The 14,816-nt window shown below is 44.0% G+C and overlaps 1 protein-coding gene across 1 annotated transcript in view; it reads right to left on the bottom strand.

Annotated features, from left to right (window-relative positions):
* Window positions 1–6,280: 6,280 nt before the first annotated feature.
* LGI1 (leucine-rich, glioma inactivated 1) overlaps window positions 6,281–14,816 on the bottom strand; it is a 37,133-nt gene continuing 28,597 nt past the window's right edge. Inside the window, 3 exon segments of the mRNA XM_008577965.1 lie at window positions 6,281–9,478; window positions 12,604–12,768; window positions 13,836–13,921. Coding sequence (XP_008576187.1) covers window positions 8,643–9,478; window positions 12,604–12,768; window positions 13,836–13,921 — 1,087 coding nt within the window. The 3' untranslated portion in view covers window positions 6,281–8,642.

The raw sequence follows: 14,816 nt of genomic DNA on the forward strand, positions 1-14,816 counted from the left end.
ACTTGCCATCTTCCATGCTGGAGCCTGGGAATGCTGCTGGGCTGGGCTGCTCACTTCGCTCTGGTGTTCCTTGATAAGAATGCATGCGTATCACAGACCGTGTGATTTGCCATCTTCCATGCTGGAGCCTGGGAATGCTGCTGGGCTGGGCTGCTCACTTCGCTCTGGCCATCTACCTGCCCCTCTCTTGGTGGGGTCACTTGCTTCTGATGACAGAATCACCTAGGCTTTTGTTCCACCTCTTCTTCTAGAAGTCCACAGCCATCCTCAGCTCCCACAGAGAAGGGTGTGATGGTACATGGGAGTCTTCTAAACCTGATGAATGACAGCTCCTGCACCACAGCACTCCACTTTGCCATTCATATCAACCTACAGAGCAGAAGGGAGGGGTCAGAGGCAGGCTCCTGGGTCAGACTTGCCGGCTGTGTGTACAAGTGACTCATCTCATCAGTAAAATGGTGGTATTAAGAGTAACCACCTTCTGGGATACTTGTGAGGCTTATCTTTCATTATTCACATTTTACAGATGAGATTGATTGACTTGCCTAAGGTCATAGAGCTAGTAAGTAGCCACACTGAAACACAAACCCAGGTGTGCCTGACTCCAAAACACATGCTGTTACCACTATGCCCACTGCCCCAGAGAGAGAAATATTGTGGCACCAACAGGATAGGCCTACAGGCAAAATGTGGTAAGACATGGTCATGTGTCACTTCTCCTTTAGACCCCTATAGGACTTACTTTTGCCTCTTTTAAGTCTTTTTTTTTTTTGCATGCTGGACTTCAGAAACAAGCTTTACTGGTTTGTAAATCCTTTAAGAGTGGGAACATTTTTTGCTCTCTTTGCTTTCTTTGTATCAACTACCATAGTGCTTTGTACATACTAGGTGTTCAATAAACATCTTCAATGAAATTAAACTTATTGTGTTCATGTGTCAATGTCTGGCAATAGCCCTGTACTACTGGGGACACTTCAGGGGTGTTTGTCTATGTGGCAGTTTACAGAGTTCTGAATATTTAGTATTTTGTCCTTAGGCACTTCGTGGCACAGTGCCACTGATGAATTCGATCCAAATGAATTTTTATTTGCTTCTTAACTGTCTATATGACTGTGGACAAGTTACTTAGCTTATCTAAGATTGCTTTCTCATCCATAAAATAACACTATTTTCATAGAATTACAGAGGATGGAATGATAACGCAGATAAAGCACTTAGTATTGTGGCTGGCTCATAGAAAGTACTCAGTGGATGTCACCTATTATACTTAAATTAAAACATTAAAGAATATGTCCTGTATTAAAGATATTTTATTTAGAATTGTTAAGTATGTGTGGGTAGGCAGGATCAAAGGAACGAAGGACAAAGGACAGTTGTCCTGGCACTGCTAAGAGGACTGATTTCTGGGACACAGTTTCTCTGGGAATTATTGTTAAAAGCTCCAGCTAGGGAGGGTGCTCCCCCTGGGGAGTGTCTGAGTAGTGCTGACCTTGGATGTGGAGCCCTCTCTGGGGATAAAAATGTCAAAGGTCAGAGACTTTCTGAAAGTGTTGGTATCAAGCTTCTTGCCCTTTTGCTTTCCATGGATTAATTAAATCAGTTCCCATCCTGCAGTTTTGTGGACCAGGTTTTAGGTAGATCTGCAGTCTGTGTTTTTAATAAGGACTTATTTAGGAAATAAATTGTGTCTCTTTCACCTTTCAGTCCACCCCAGTTCCCCCTGGGGAGCCAGCAACCTGTTCGGGCCTATTCTTTTGAGGTAATCCATGGCCAGGATTCTTTGTGGGCTGGGAACTCGCTGCAGGGAATGTGGCTGCCTTTCAGATATGCAAACAGGAATGCTGAAGCTGCTGGGCTTAAGCTATTTGATTTCCACCGACTTTATGGATCCTCTAAAAAGCAGGGCTGTTCTAGGAGCTTAAGGGTGGGGTGGGATGGAAGAGTCGCAGGTGCCTAAGACACAGTCCTGACCCTCAGGGGTGTGTAACCTGGTGGGAGAGATGGATATATGAATAACTAACCATAAAGCAAGGCAGAATGAAACATGAGCCTTGCTCATGTTAAAAGCAATAGGCTGAGAAAGCCATCCAACTGGTAGGATGAGAAGGACTAAGATTTCAAAAGGTACAGAAGTGCAGAAAGGGCATTGTAGGTGGTTGTGCTTAGATGAAGAAGGATTGGCAAATTGTGTGGGTAACTGGAACATGGGCTAAGTGAAGGATGCTGGAGTGAGAGAAGTCAGATCAGATCTGGAACTCCACCGTCAGGACTTTATAAGGCCATTTTAGATCTTCCTAAAAGGTGGTGTCCCTTGAGGTCCTTATGCCCTTGGGAGAAATCATAAGAAAATGCCTTTACACCCCACATTATGATTGACATATAAGAGCTGGATTGAGTGAGCTGAGCTGTAATTAACTAGTTAAGTGTATGTACAGGTGTGGTCCTAGGAACAATGCCAGTCCAGGAAGAGTTTGGAATCAGTTTGAGATGGCATAGTACAGAACTTGAGGCATTGCCATTATAACCAAACGTGATCGTTTTTTCTACTAGTTCATTTTTATTTTAATTTCCAAAAATATTGGTTTACAATACAATTGGAAATATATTGGTCCAAAATATTTTGGAAATCTTTTAATTTCTATGATCCAAAACGTTTGAATACATTGCAGACCTTTTTTTAAAGTTGAGAAGCACTGGTCAGAATGAAATAATATTACTTTTTGAAGAAATTTGAGGTTGGAGATGACAGAGGAAAGAGTCTGTGAACTTGAAGATAGATCACTAGAAATTATACAGCATGAACTGAAGTTGGAAAAAAGACTGAAACATTTAGTGCTTGCCATGATAGCTATATTATAATAAATTGTGCCTAAGCATTCTGACTTAGTTGGAGATAATTTTGTCATGAGTACAGAAATCCACTCAAACTAACCTAAAACAAAATAAAATGTGTGTGTGTGTGTATTGGGTTGTTATCAGAAGGTCACAGAAGTACCTCAAAGAATTCAAGGGCAGGGAGCACCACTGGATCTAACGAGGGATGGAGTAGGAAATGGACAACCACTAGGAACGAAGGCGTTGTTATCAGAAGGTCACAGAAGTACCTCAAAGAATTCAAGGGCAGGAGCACCACTGGATCTAACGAGGGATGGAGTAGGAAATGGACAACCACTAGGAACGAAGGCAACTTATCCCCTTCTCTCTCTCTCTCCCTCTCTCTCTCTCTCTCTGTCTGCCTCTCTTTCTTCCGCTCCCTCTCCTCCTTTGTGGCAGATGTGTTGCACGGTCCCCATCAGGAATTAAATGTGTATTTTCCCAGCTGCTGGGAGTGCTGCTGGAGGATGGCCTTAGCTGTCTGTCCTCTTTGGGGTTGCTTTGGCTAAAGAAATAGTCTCACCTAAGGCCACACTTCCTTGCAGGGACAGCCACATTCAATGGCTAACTAACATGGAGGTTGCATATGTATAAAGGCCTGGTCCCCTTGCAGCAACTTGGGACAACTGAGAAGAGAGATCTCAGCTCTGGAGCTCCCTACATGGTTGCCTAAGGCTTTTATTGAAATTGAGTCCTGGCTCAGCTTCTCCCTCTGTCCAATCCTGCTTCCTTCTCCTCCTTTCCAGGTCCTGACCTCAAGAGTACTCCCTCATAAATCTGTGTCCTCTAACTTCTCAAGCTGGCTCTTAGATAACGCAGCCTGGAGCCCCACACCTCCCTGGAGCAGCACACCTCCCTGGAGCAGCACACCTCCCTGGAGCCCCACGCCTCCCTGGAGCCACACACCTCTCTGGAGCCACACAACTCCCTGGAGCAGCACACCTCCCTGGAGCAGCACACCTCCCTGGAGCCCCACACCTCCCTGGAGCCACACAACTCCCTGGAGCAGCACACCTCCCTGGAGCCCCACACCTCCCTGGAGCCCCACACCTCCCAGGAGCCGCACACCTCCCTGGAGCCCCACGCCTCCCTGGAGCCCCACACCTCCCTGGAGCACCACACCTCCCTGGAGCAGCACACCTCCCTGGAGCCCCACACCTCCCTGGAGCACCACACCTCCCTGGAGCAGCACACCTCCCTGGAGCCGCACACCTCCCTGGAGCCGCACACCTCCCTGGAGCCCCATGCCTCCCGATCTTGCTTCCACTCTCCTGCCCTCCCTGCCTCTCTGTCCTCTTTGCTCTCTTTTCCCCTCCATCCCCTTTCTCACTCCCTTGTCTCTCTTCTCTCCTCTCTCTGTTCTCTCCCTCCCTGTGTCTTTCTGAGTGTCTATGTCATCCTCTTCTCACTCTTCTGACCGGCTTCTTCTGCTTTTCTGGCACATGGGCCATCATGGCTGCTCCATAAGGGTGGCCCCTCCTCAGTCACCAGGCCTGTGGCTCATGCAGTTGGTGTCCCAGCCAGATGCCCTTCACTAGGCTGATGCATTCATCCTGAGGTTGCTGTGGGTGTCGGTTAACAATAGCTCACATGAGTACCCTTCTCTGGAGGACTGTCCTTAGCCAACTGGAACCTTCTCTCCTGGAGGGGCCTGAGAGGTTATATCTCACTCTTTGGCCAGTGACTGTCAACAAGGGGGTAGAAAAGTCCACCCTCCTTGCCTCAAGGTGGTACAATGAATGGCCTCAAGTTCCCTGTGGGGTCAGGCTGCAGCTAGACTTCTCTGTCTTTGCACAGTGCCTTCCTTCGCCTGCACTGTTCCTCTTACTCCCTTACAGGTGCGCCCTGAGAGCACTCCTTCAATACATCCCTTTGTTTCCAGGGGACCTGATTTAAGATCATCACCTCACACATCTGGTGCCCATGGCTAATTTGCCCAGCCTCTGCTGTCCTCATACCGAATACCCAGGAGAGAGAACTAGCTTGGCTCAGGCTGAGCCCAGCCCAGCTTCTGGGCTGAACACTTGGATTGGGAGTTCACTCCAGGTCCAATCATCTGTGGCTGGAGGGGGATGGAGTTATATAGTACAGGGCAGAGGACAGGTTGTCGAGCTAGGGCTGGGTCTGGAGCTCACAGATCCCTCAAGCCTGTTGTCCAGACTGGGTCACAAACCCTTCACACGCCAGGCTGGGTCACCAGACCCCTCACACGCAGGTGTATGAGCTAGGTAACCAGCAAATAGGTCCTTGAAAGCCATAGGTTGGAGAGCTTGGCCACGTGGTGGATGCCCGAGGCAGATGCCTGCCAAGTCGCAGCACCCAGCAGGTGCACTAACTCCACCCCCCCCAACAATTTGCTTACAAAGCATGTGCTGCACCACCCCCAACTGGACCCAAGGCAAGGGGGCCTGATTAAATTATTGTATTTTCCCAAAACAGGTACACAGAGGGGGCAAGTCTAAGGAAGGCTGATCCTTCTCCTCAGTCTTTCTTGAATTTATTTTCTCAGTCTGCCTTCCCACACATCACCTCTCTCCCCATCTACCATGCCAGGTTCAGACTGGAAAGTGAGTTTCTGAGAGTTAGCACCACGCGATGGAGAGAGGACTGGGCTGAGTATCAGGAAACCTGGGTGATTGCCCTAACTGGGCCAGCTCACTGAGCGTCTCTGGGTCTCAGGCCTTAAGGTAAGTCAGAGAGTCGGTTTGCTAACTTCAGTGGTCAATGCTCTCTGAAAACAAACAGGGCAGAATCTAGGTCTTTAATCTCTGCATCCCTGAACTCAACACAGTGCCTGGCACAGAGTAAGAATACCGATAACATATTTTTTTAAAAAAGAAGCAGTTACTCTTTAAAAGTGAAATAACAGTGAATTCCATTAAGACAAGAAGGTATAGCATGACCTTAAAGTATGTCATATTCTGCATGTGGAGCCTGTCAGCAATTATTATTGCTTGGTGGGTGCTCATGTGTGCCAGATAGTGTTAAGCACTTTACTGCTGTTGTGTTTAAAGTATGTCATATTCTGCATGTGGAGCCTGTCAGCAATAATTATTGCTTGGTGGGTGCTCATGTGTGCCAGATAGTGTTAAGCACTTTACTGCTGTTGTGTAACAAACCACCCCAAAACTTAGCTGCTTAAAACATAACAAACCACCCCAAAACTTAGCTGCTTAAAACAACCATTTTATTATGCTCGTAGAGTCTGTGGGTCAGAGATTTGGACAAGACACTGTGGGGATGGCTTGTCTCTGCTCCATGACGTCCGGGTCCTCAGTGGGGAAGATCTGATGTCTGGCAGTGGCTGGACAGCTGGGGGCAGGAATCACCCCGAGATACCTTCCCTCACAGGCCTGGTGGTTGATGATGCCTGTTGTCTGGGAATCCGGGTCCTCAGTGGGGAAGATCTGATGTCTGGCAGTGGCTGGACAGCTGGGGGCTGGAATCACCCCGAGATACCTTCCCTCACAGGCCTGGTGGTTGATGATGCCTGTTGTCTGGGACCTCAGCTGGGGCTGTTGACCAAAGCACCTTCATGTGGTTTCTCCGTGGGGCTGGACTTCATCACAAAATGGTGGCCTCGGGCTAGCAGGACTTCTTAGGTGGCTGCTCAGGGCTCCAAAAGCAAGTGTCCCAGTTTACAAGGCAGAAGCCTCATCGTTTTTATAATCTAGCCTTAGAAATCAAATGGTATTATTTCCACCACATTCTATTACAAGCAAGTCACAAACCCATTCATATTTAGGTGAATTAGGTGAATTAGGTGCCACTTCTTGATGGGGTGGGGACATGGTTCTCACAGAGCATGTGGGATGGGAGATATGGTTTGAAAAATACAACCTGTACTACCTCATTTAATTTTTCTACTGTTCCTGGAAGTAGGTACTATTGTCCCTCTTTACAGATAAAGAAACCGAGGCTCAGAGGGGTTAAGTAAGTTGCCTGTGGACAAAGCCAGTACATGGCAGAGCTGGACTTAAGCCCAGTCTATACAAAAATAGGTGCTCTCCAACAGCATATGATGCTGCTTATAGGAAAAGGAAACTGAAAAAAGTAGAAGACATTCAAAGGCCAGTTCTCCCTGTGTGCAGGATGGGAGTGTGTAAATATTCTTCTCCCCATACCCTGATGTCAGAGTTCATATCTTTCCTATGTGGGAAAAGGAATCTGGTTCCTGTGCATAACTGCCCAGGGATGATGGAACTATTGTGTGTATCTTTGATGCCTCCAGTCTGCCGTATGTGTGCTGGGCAGAGGGACTGCTGTCTGCCCGCCCCCGCCCAGTCGCAGGGCAAAGGGGTCTGGGGACAAATGAGCAGGACAAGGCAGCAGACAGAAGCAGTTCATGCCAGGAATATCTTCTCTGCCACAATCCCCTTTTGAAATCACATCTTCAACAGGGACTGTGTCTTCCCAGAAGTCATCCTTGATACTCCATAATATTTATGATCTGGAATGTTCAGATGATACTTGGCACCCCCTGCTTGCTCTGTAGGTTTTTGTGTTCTAACCCCCCGATTAGTCTTCTAAGGTCCCAGAGGGCAAGGACCATGCCCTACTTTTCCTCACTATCCCTCTCTCCCGGGAACAATACCCCATTCTTAACAGGTACTCGATAAATACTTACCGAATAGGTTTATTATTATAAAGGTTATTATTATTTATTACTAATAAATAATATAAAGTTTATTATCATATTATAACAGGAAGACACATGTGCTTCTTCAAAAGCATTTTTTATAGAGAGCCTACTACATCACAGGCATTGTGCTAGGTGCTGACAACCCGCGTGATCTGGGAGCAGGAATTTAGAAAATCAAATATGAGCCTTCTGGGCACTCTGCAGCATGTCGATAATACCAGAATTGGTTTCTGGAATCGAAGCATCGTGATCAGATTAAGAGGCCTTCATGGCAGTTACATTAGAGGTAAGTGCTATAAGGCTGCAACCTCTACCAGCTGTCGGATGATTCTAGAGTCAGATATTTAGAAAGTCCTTGAATAGCGGTTTTTAAACTCTATATCTTGATTTTAATTTCTCCTATAAGTTGTGTGAGTGATGCTTTTAGCTGGGGCTATCAGACAGGAAAAGATGGGTCTTCCTGTTCTTTACTTCAAATTAGTCTTCTTGTAATAGGCAAATTTCTCTACTCTTCTTTTAATTTGTCACCATTAAACTTTAAAGTGTCCCTAAAACCCATGACCTTTGGAAACACCTTTGAATGTTCAAAATCAGCTGATTCAGTCACTGATAAGCCTGTTAATAGATTATGGGTAATAATATCAGGGTTCTATTTTCATTCATTATTTATACCATAAGTCCTCAATCCAAATATAACCCTATTGTACAAAACCATTTCCTTGACATACCATCAAGAATAAAGTAACTCCTGTAAATAATTACCTTTGGGTTATGAAAGAAAATGTAAACATTTTATTTGGCAGTTGTTTCTGAACACATGAATAAATAAATGGAAAAGTACATATTAATATTTCTTTTTGGAGTAACAGATACCATTAAACGCTTATTTACACATCTTCACTGCAAAGAACAGTTACGGAATTAAATTTTGTCTTATAAAAGGTAACTTTCCACACCACTGGACTGGACAGTTAAGGATGGAGATACTGGTAGTGCCTGGATCTAGCAGTCTCGATGTTTGAAAGGCATTCATCTGCAAGTGTGATAAGAAGAGTCATCATGCATTGAGTTCATCCGGGTCAGGTACTGTAGAAAGTTTCTGATGGCAGCCACAGAATTTGGTGTCTCATGCGCTTAAGTCAACTATAACATGTTTGTAAATCTGTGTGTTTCCCTTGAAACTGGAAGCAAAAAGGAAATTACGCTTGTTAATAGACACATGTGTGAATGATCTTGGCGCCTGAACGTTTAATTCCTGAAATTTCACAAATTTGGCTTTCTCTGCATCCCAGTTATACACTTGAGTAAAGGAGTAATCACTTCCAAGAATTGCATATTGGTAATTATTGATCTGAAGAGGCTGGAACACCATAGATCCTCGAGATGGCATCCTCTGGATATCCTGGAACGAGGCGCCTCCCCATTTCATGACTTTGGAATCCCCAATGAATCTTGTCAAGCAAATGTACACGTCCCCTTTCACTGAGAAGTGCTTTACTGCATACACATCCTCCATGTTAGGGATGTCAGTTTGGTTAGTGAATAATTGCGTTGCTTTGTTCCACTGATAAATTACAGGACGCTGGGAACTACTGGACAGGATTAAATGAGGCGTTCTGAGAGTCAGAGGTGTTCTGGCTATTTCTAGATATTCTACGTCAGTGTCCCTATACCATGCATGTAAGGATTGATGGGAGTAGAATCCATTTCCGTTCCATTTGTAAATGGTAGTAAAACCAGCTTTTGAACTGTCAGCAACAACAAAATACCAGTTGTTTTCAATCTTGAATGTTTCAATGTCATTGGGTTTTCGGATTTTGAGAATTTCAATATCCTGGATTTTTATGAATTTATTTGTGAAACTGTCCCGCTTATAGATGTGAGAGCCACCAAACAGCTGGGCCACGATAACATAGAGCTGAGTGTCAATGACTATAGGCTTGCACACTACAGTGGACGTGCCTGGGAAAAGACAAATGAGACATTAGTTGTATGGCCATCCTCTTCTGGAGCTTGTAAACATGCAGGCCAGGGCCACACAACTTCCACCAAAATCTGCCTGAAACAAGAGATCTCCTTGTTTTGATTAGGCAAGGCCAAGCTCCAAGGCTCAGTGGCAGTAGTGTCATGAAGTTCTGGTCTTTGTGCCTCATGGGGCCTCCTTACTTACAAGTGAGTCATTTTGTCACCTCTGAACTGCTGTAGGTGTTCAGGACACACAGCTACAGCCTGAGTTCTCTCCTCACTTCTTGCAGAAAGAAAGGACTACTTTCCTTGACACACTGTGAGTTAATCATAGTAATTCTAGCAACAACTACCATTTATTAAGCACCTACTGTGTGCTCTGTCAAATCACCTCATTAAATTTTCCCAACAATCTTAAGAGGCAAATATGATTATCCTCCCTTTTCCAGATGAGCCAACTGAAGCTCAGGGAGGCTAAGTCCTGCTAGCAGAAGGCAGAGTTGGGATTCAAAGCCAGGCCTACCAATGTCTCAAGCAAAGGGGAGGTTAGCTGTTCCAGGGCTTCCACCTTGGGTGAAGAGATCCCACAAGGTTCTAGAACCACCCTACGAAGGCTAAAGCTGTGGTCTGGGCAGCCCACGGCTCTACCTGTAATTGGTTTGCTCTAAGTGTGAACTGCTTCCTGCTCTAGAATAACTTCAATTTCCTACGATGAAGGGAAGAGATGCCACTTAACACTTTTCTGAAGTTTTAGGTCACTGGTGGCAGGAGAGAAGAGACACAAGAGGAATCTTTGAGAAAACTGGAAGAGGGGTACAGCCATGACAATGATCCTAAAAGTTATATTGGGAAGTCTTGGAAAATAATATGGGGTCTGTCAGTGGCCTAGCTTGTATCCTTTTGGAAAGAATGTGACATTTATCAATAGATTCTGATCTCCTACAGGAAGCTTGGCTGTAGGAAATCCAAAGACAGGCAAGGTAAATCTGGGCCCCAGGCTTCTTCTGGCTGCTGCTCTAGGGGTTGTGGGGCAAAAAGTTCCACATTAACACTTTCTCCTATTTAGCTTCATCCATAGGCAAAATTATTTTATTTGTGACTCTTTCCAGGACTAAACCGATTGTGTGAACCTAGAAAAATCACTTAACTTCTCTGGGGTTCAGTTTTTCTCTTCTGCATAATGAGGGTTTAGACTAGATCAGGATGACCACTAGATCAAGATATAGACCAATACTGAGCAATTGCTCAGTATTGTGGCCATGTCTGCACTCTGCAAGGAAAAGCACCACGACAGATCAGCAGTGTCTGTCTGGGATGAGGCAGGGTAGAGTGACCACATATGACATATATTTGTCAACAGCTATGGTTTAAAAGTTTGTCTCTCTAAAACTGACATTGAAACTTAATCCCCAGTGCAATAGTATTAATAGGTAGGGCCTTTAGGTGGTGATTAGTGCCCTTACTAATGGTTTTGAGGGAGTCTTTTTGGTCCTTTTTTGCCTTTCTGCCATGTAAAGAAAAGAAGATGCCATCTTTGAAGCGGAGCATGAACCCTCACCAAATACTGAATCTGCAGGTGCCTCGATCTTGTACTTCCCAGTCTCCAGAACTGTGAAAAATAAATTCCTGTTGTTTATAGATTATCGAGTCTAAGATATTTTTCTTACAGCAGCAGGAAGGGACTAAGACATCATCTTAGATAAAATGAGCTCTGGGGTGTCCTCTGAAGGTCTGCAAATGTATGATTCATATCTCTTTTAAGTGCTCATCTAAAGATCCATCCAAAGCAATTGTCAGAAGAACCTGGTTTGGCCGGCCCGGTGGCGCACTGCTACAGTGCGCCGCTTGGGAAGCGCGGTGGCGCTCCCGCCCAGGGTTCGGATCCCACATACAGACCGGCCGCTCACTGGCTGAGCGAGGTGCGGGAGCAACACCGAGGGTTGCAATCCCATTGTCGGTCCTGGTCCGGTACGGGCACGACACTGAGGGTTGCGATTCGTTGCCAGTCATGAAAAAAAGGAAAAAAAAAAAAAAAAAAGAAGAACCTGGTTTAGACTGCACAAAACCCTGCTGCAGTCCACTGGAAAACTTAGCCGGGGTGGGGTGGAGGTGGGGGTGGGGGTGCTTAGGGAGGAGGGGAAGCACAGACTTCTTCCTTGAGGAAGAAAGACATTCTCAGTTTGGAGGGGATCCCTGTATCTGAGCAACCCCAGTCTCAAGCATGCTCCAGATCTGTCTTGCTCCTTTGAGCAGTGGAGCTGATGGCCACCAGCAAAATCTAATTATGATCCTCCAAGCCTTAGCTAAAGTGCGACCTTTTATGGGGAGGTTTGAGCACTCTTAGGAGCAGATTTAAAGGTGTGAGAGAAGCTAAACCTGGTGTAAACATATCAAAGAGAGTCCCCCATTCTAATTTATGACTCATAATTTTAAAAATTGTTGAAATGGGGAACAAACTTAAGCAATCACCTGAGTAAAAGTTTTCATGGAAAAAAAATTGGATTCCATGGCCAAATTAAGTGTTCAAAATTCCTTACTGCGGGACTTCTCAGAGCCTCTAATGTATATATTATTAATCTCCACGAGGGAGATATTGTTCACAGATTTACTGGACCGCAAAACCCTTTATGTTTCAAGGTATATGTTAACATTTTGTAGAAGAAATGTTTGTATAACAAAGTTTGAGACTTGTTGATCTAAAATAATCTCCCTATTTTATATTTAAGAAAAAGGAGGGTCCAGTGAGGGTGAGTGGCTTGGCCAGCTGGATTGTGGCAGAATCTGGATTAGAACTCATGATGCCTGGTCTAATACTTTTTCTTTAAAGAAAAATAATCCAACTTTTATTGTGTATTTACTATGCTAGGTCCTATGCTAAGTTTCTTGAATACATGATCACATTATCTTATTAACGACCCTGTAGGCTAGGTATTATTCTCATTTTACAAGTGAGAAAATTAAAGCTTAGAGAACAATACCAGGTTATTTAGGAAATAGTAGAGTTGGGAGTCAAATGGCTCTAAGTCTGCTCAAAGCATTTCCGCATACAACTCATCTCTTCCTATTAACCTTGGCTGAAGCAGTTTAACTTCCTGCTCAAAATGTCACTAGGCTTTTCATACCTGTAATGTTGTCGTAATTCCGGAAGGTCTTTTCTACATGGTCCCATTCAAGGAAAATGCATTTTCCAGTAAAAGGCTGAGCGATGACCACATATTCATCATTCATATAAGAAAAAGTGTCTATGGACAGTGATTGATAAGGCAGGTCTTGAGACTTTGCAAATTCTGCAAAAACATGGAGGAAGGGCTGGGGGAATACTGTAAGGAACAAAGAAAGTTTATCATTTGCTTACTGATGTGAAGTTGAATACTGGGCTTATATTTGATAGATTTTGTTTGTTATTGGAAAAAAGTTGTTTTGAATGTATATTTTATAGCAAAATACCTGACTAACAAAAAATCTTTTGTTTTCTTATGTCCTTTCATTTGTTCCTGTATTCTACCTTATGATACTTAAATATATTTCTAATGTCCTAATGTTCTGGAAGACGATTAAGCTGAACTGCTTTCGAGAGGGTTAGACATATATTACTTGCTTTGCTTACAGCAAAATACACAAATTCCTTGCAAAGATCTTTCACTCTGAGGCTTAAAAGTCAAAGTTTGAAAGCTCTTTTGTTTGAAAAAGGGTCAAAAGTAATTAAGTTCATTCCCTTCCTGGGGCTTAAGCCAAATTCCTGGGGATTAAACCTAGAGTTGTTGTTCAGTCTAATGAGAGAAAAGGAAAACTTTTGTCCCTCCCCCCACTTTCTGCTCCATTTCTCTGTTGACTGACCAGCCCATGGGTGTAACCTTTCATCTTTACTCTGTCAGATTTCCAGACTCCTTTATGTTTTTCCATTGTGGCCCCATTTCCTGGACTTCATGGGAAAAAAGGTATCGTGAAATTTCTATCTGGGCATCCTCTTCCTACCCGCTCCAAATCCCTTATCATCACCCCTCCAGACTCCTTTATGTTTTTCCATTGTGGCCCCATTTCCTGGACTTCATGGGAAAAAAGGGATCGTGAAATTTCTATCTGGGCATCCTCTTCCTACCCGCTCCAAATCCCTTATCATCACCCCCTCCCATACAGACACACACTTTGTCAAAGGAATGCCTGGGTACTATGTATTCAGAATTTCAATGGTAAATACCATAGAAGACTCAAACGTTAGTTCATGTAAATTTAAAATCTAGGCCAATTAAAAATTTAAATTAAAAAATGCAAATTTAATTTTAAAGCCAATTAAAAATTATAATCATCAATACCAGGCTTCCTTGTTAATTAATTAATCGTAATCAGTGATTTCTTAGGTCCTCTTACACATTTGTTAAAGAATCCAGGCCTTTGAAAATATCTTTTGGGAGTGTCTGGAGATTGTTGTTTGCGAGGCTCCTGGAAGAAAATTTAAAAAAATAAATAAAAAAGCGATGTAGACTGTAATGATAAATTAAATAAATGCATTTAATGAGAAAGCTTAGCGATGAGACCCTTTTGACACTTCCAGTCTACTGAATGACTTGCAGCACTTTTTTTCTTCCAAGATACTACTCAGATTCCTGCTATTGTATTTTTAATTCCTGACTTCTATGCTTCAACACCCACTCAGTATTTATGCAACACTTTATGTTAGTAAACAATAACAACAAACCAGCAATAAAACAGTGTCTGGGCATTGATCTTTCTACTTAGAACAGAATATGAGATGCTCACTCACAGTCCTTCAATCTAGGGGATGTCTCTCAAGTTGGTCATAGTGTCCCCCCCCCTGAATGTCCCCTCCCCTCACACGTGGGCTGCCCCTTCTGCTCCCTTCCTCCTCCTCATGTGCTCCAGAGAACAGCTAAAACTCCAACCCATAGTACCAACAGCGCCATCCCTTCACCAGCAGCACATCCTTTCTTCTTTCCAAAGTCTACGGCCTTTTTCTGTTTTTTTCTCTTTTAGCTCCATTCATTCCACCTCAGAAAAAAGCTTTTGCACAAACACTCATCCATCCATCCTCTTTCATCATCTCCTTCTCTCGTCTTCTTCCGGTTTTTGCCCTTTTATCACAGGAATTATTTTCTCTTTCTCTTTCTATTTGTTCTTCCATGAATCATTAGAATGATTCTAATCCAGGTTGAGTAGGAAATGGTCCTGACCGTGTCAAGGAAAGGGAAATGTGTCTATATTACAGAAATGTAGGCATAATAAAGAATGGATGCTGTATAATCAGGGCAGAGCACCAGGCACTGCAATTTTCTATTTTTAACTAGCTCCATACATATACATGCCATATACTTTTCTT

This window comes from Galeopterus variegatus, unplaced genomic scaffold (genome assembly GCF_000696425.1).
Source record: "Galeopterus variegatus unplaced genomic scaffold, G_variegatus-3.0.2 Scaffold1608, whole genome shotgun sequence".
Lineage (NCBI taxonomy): Eukaryota > Metazoa > Chordata > Mammalia > Dermoptera > Cynocephalidae > Galeopterus > Galeopterus variegatus.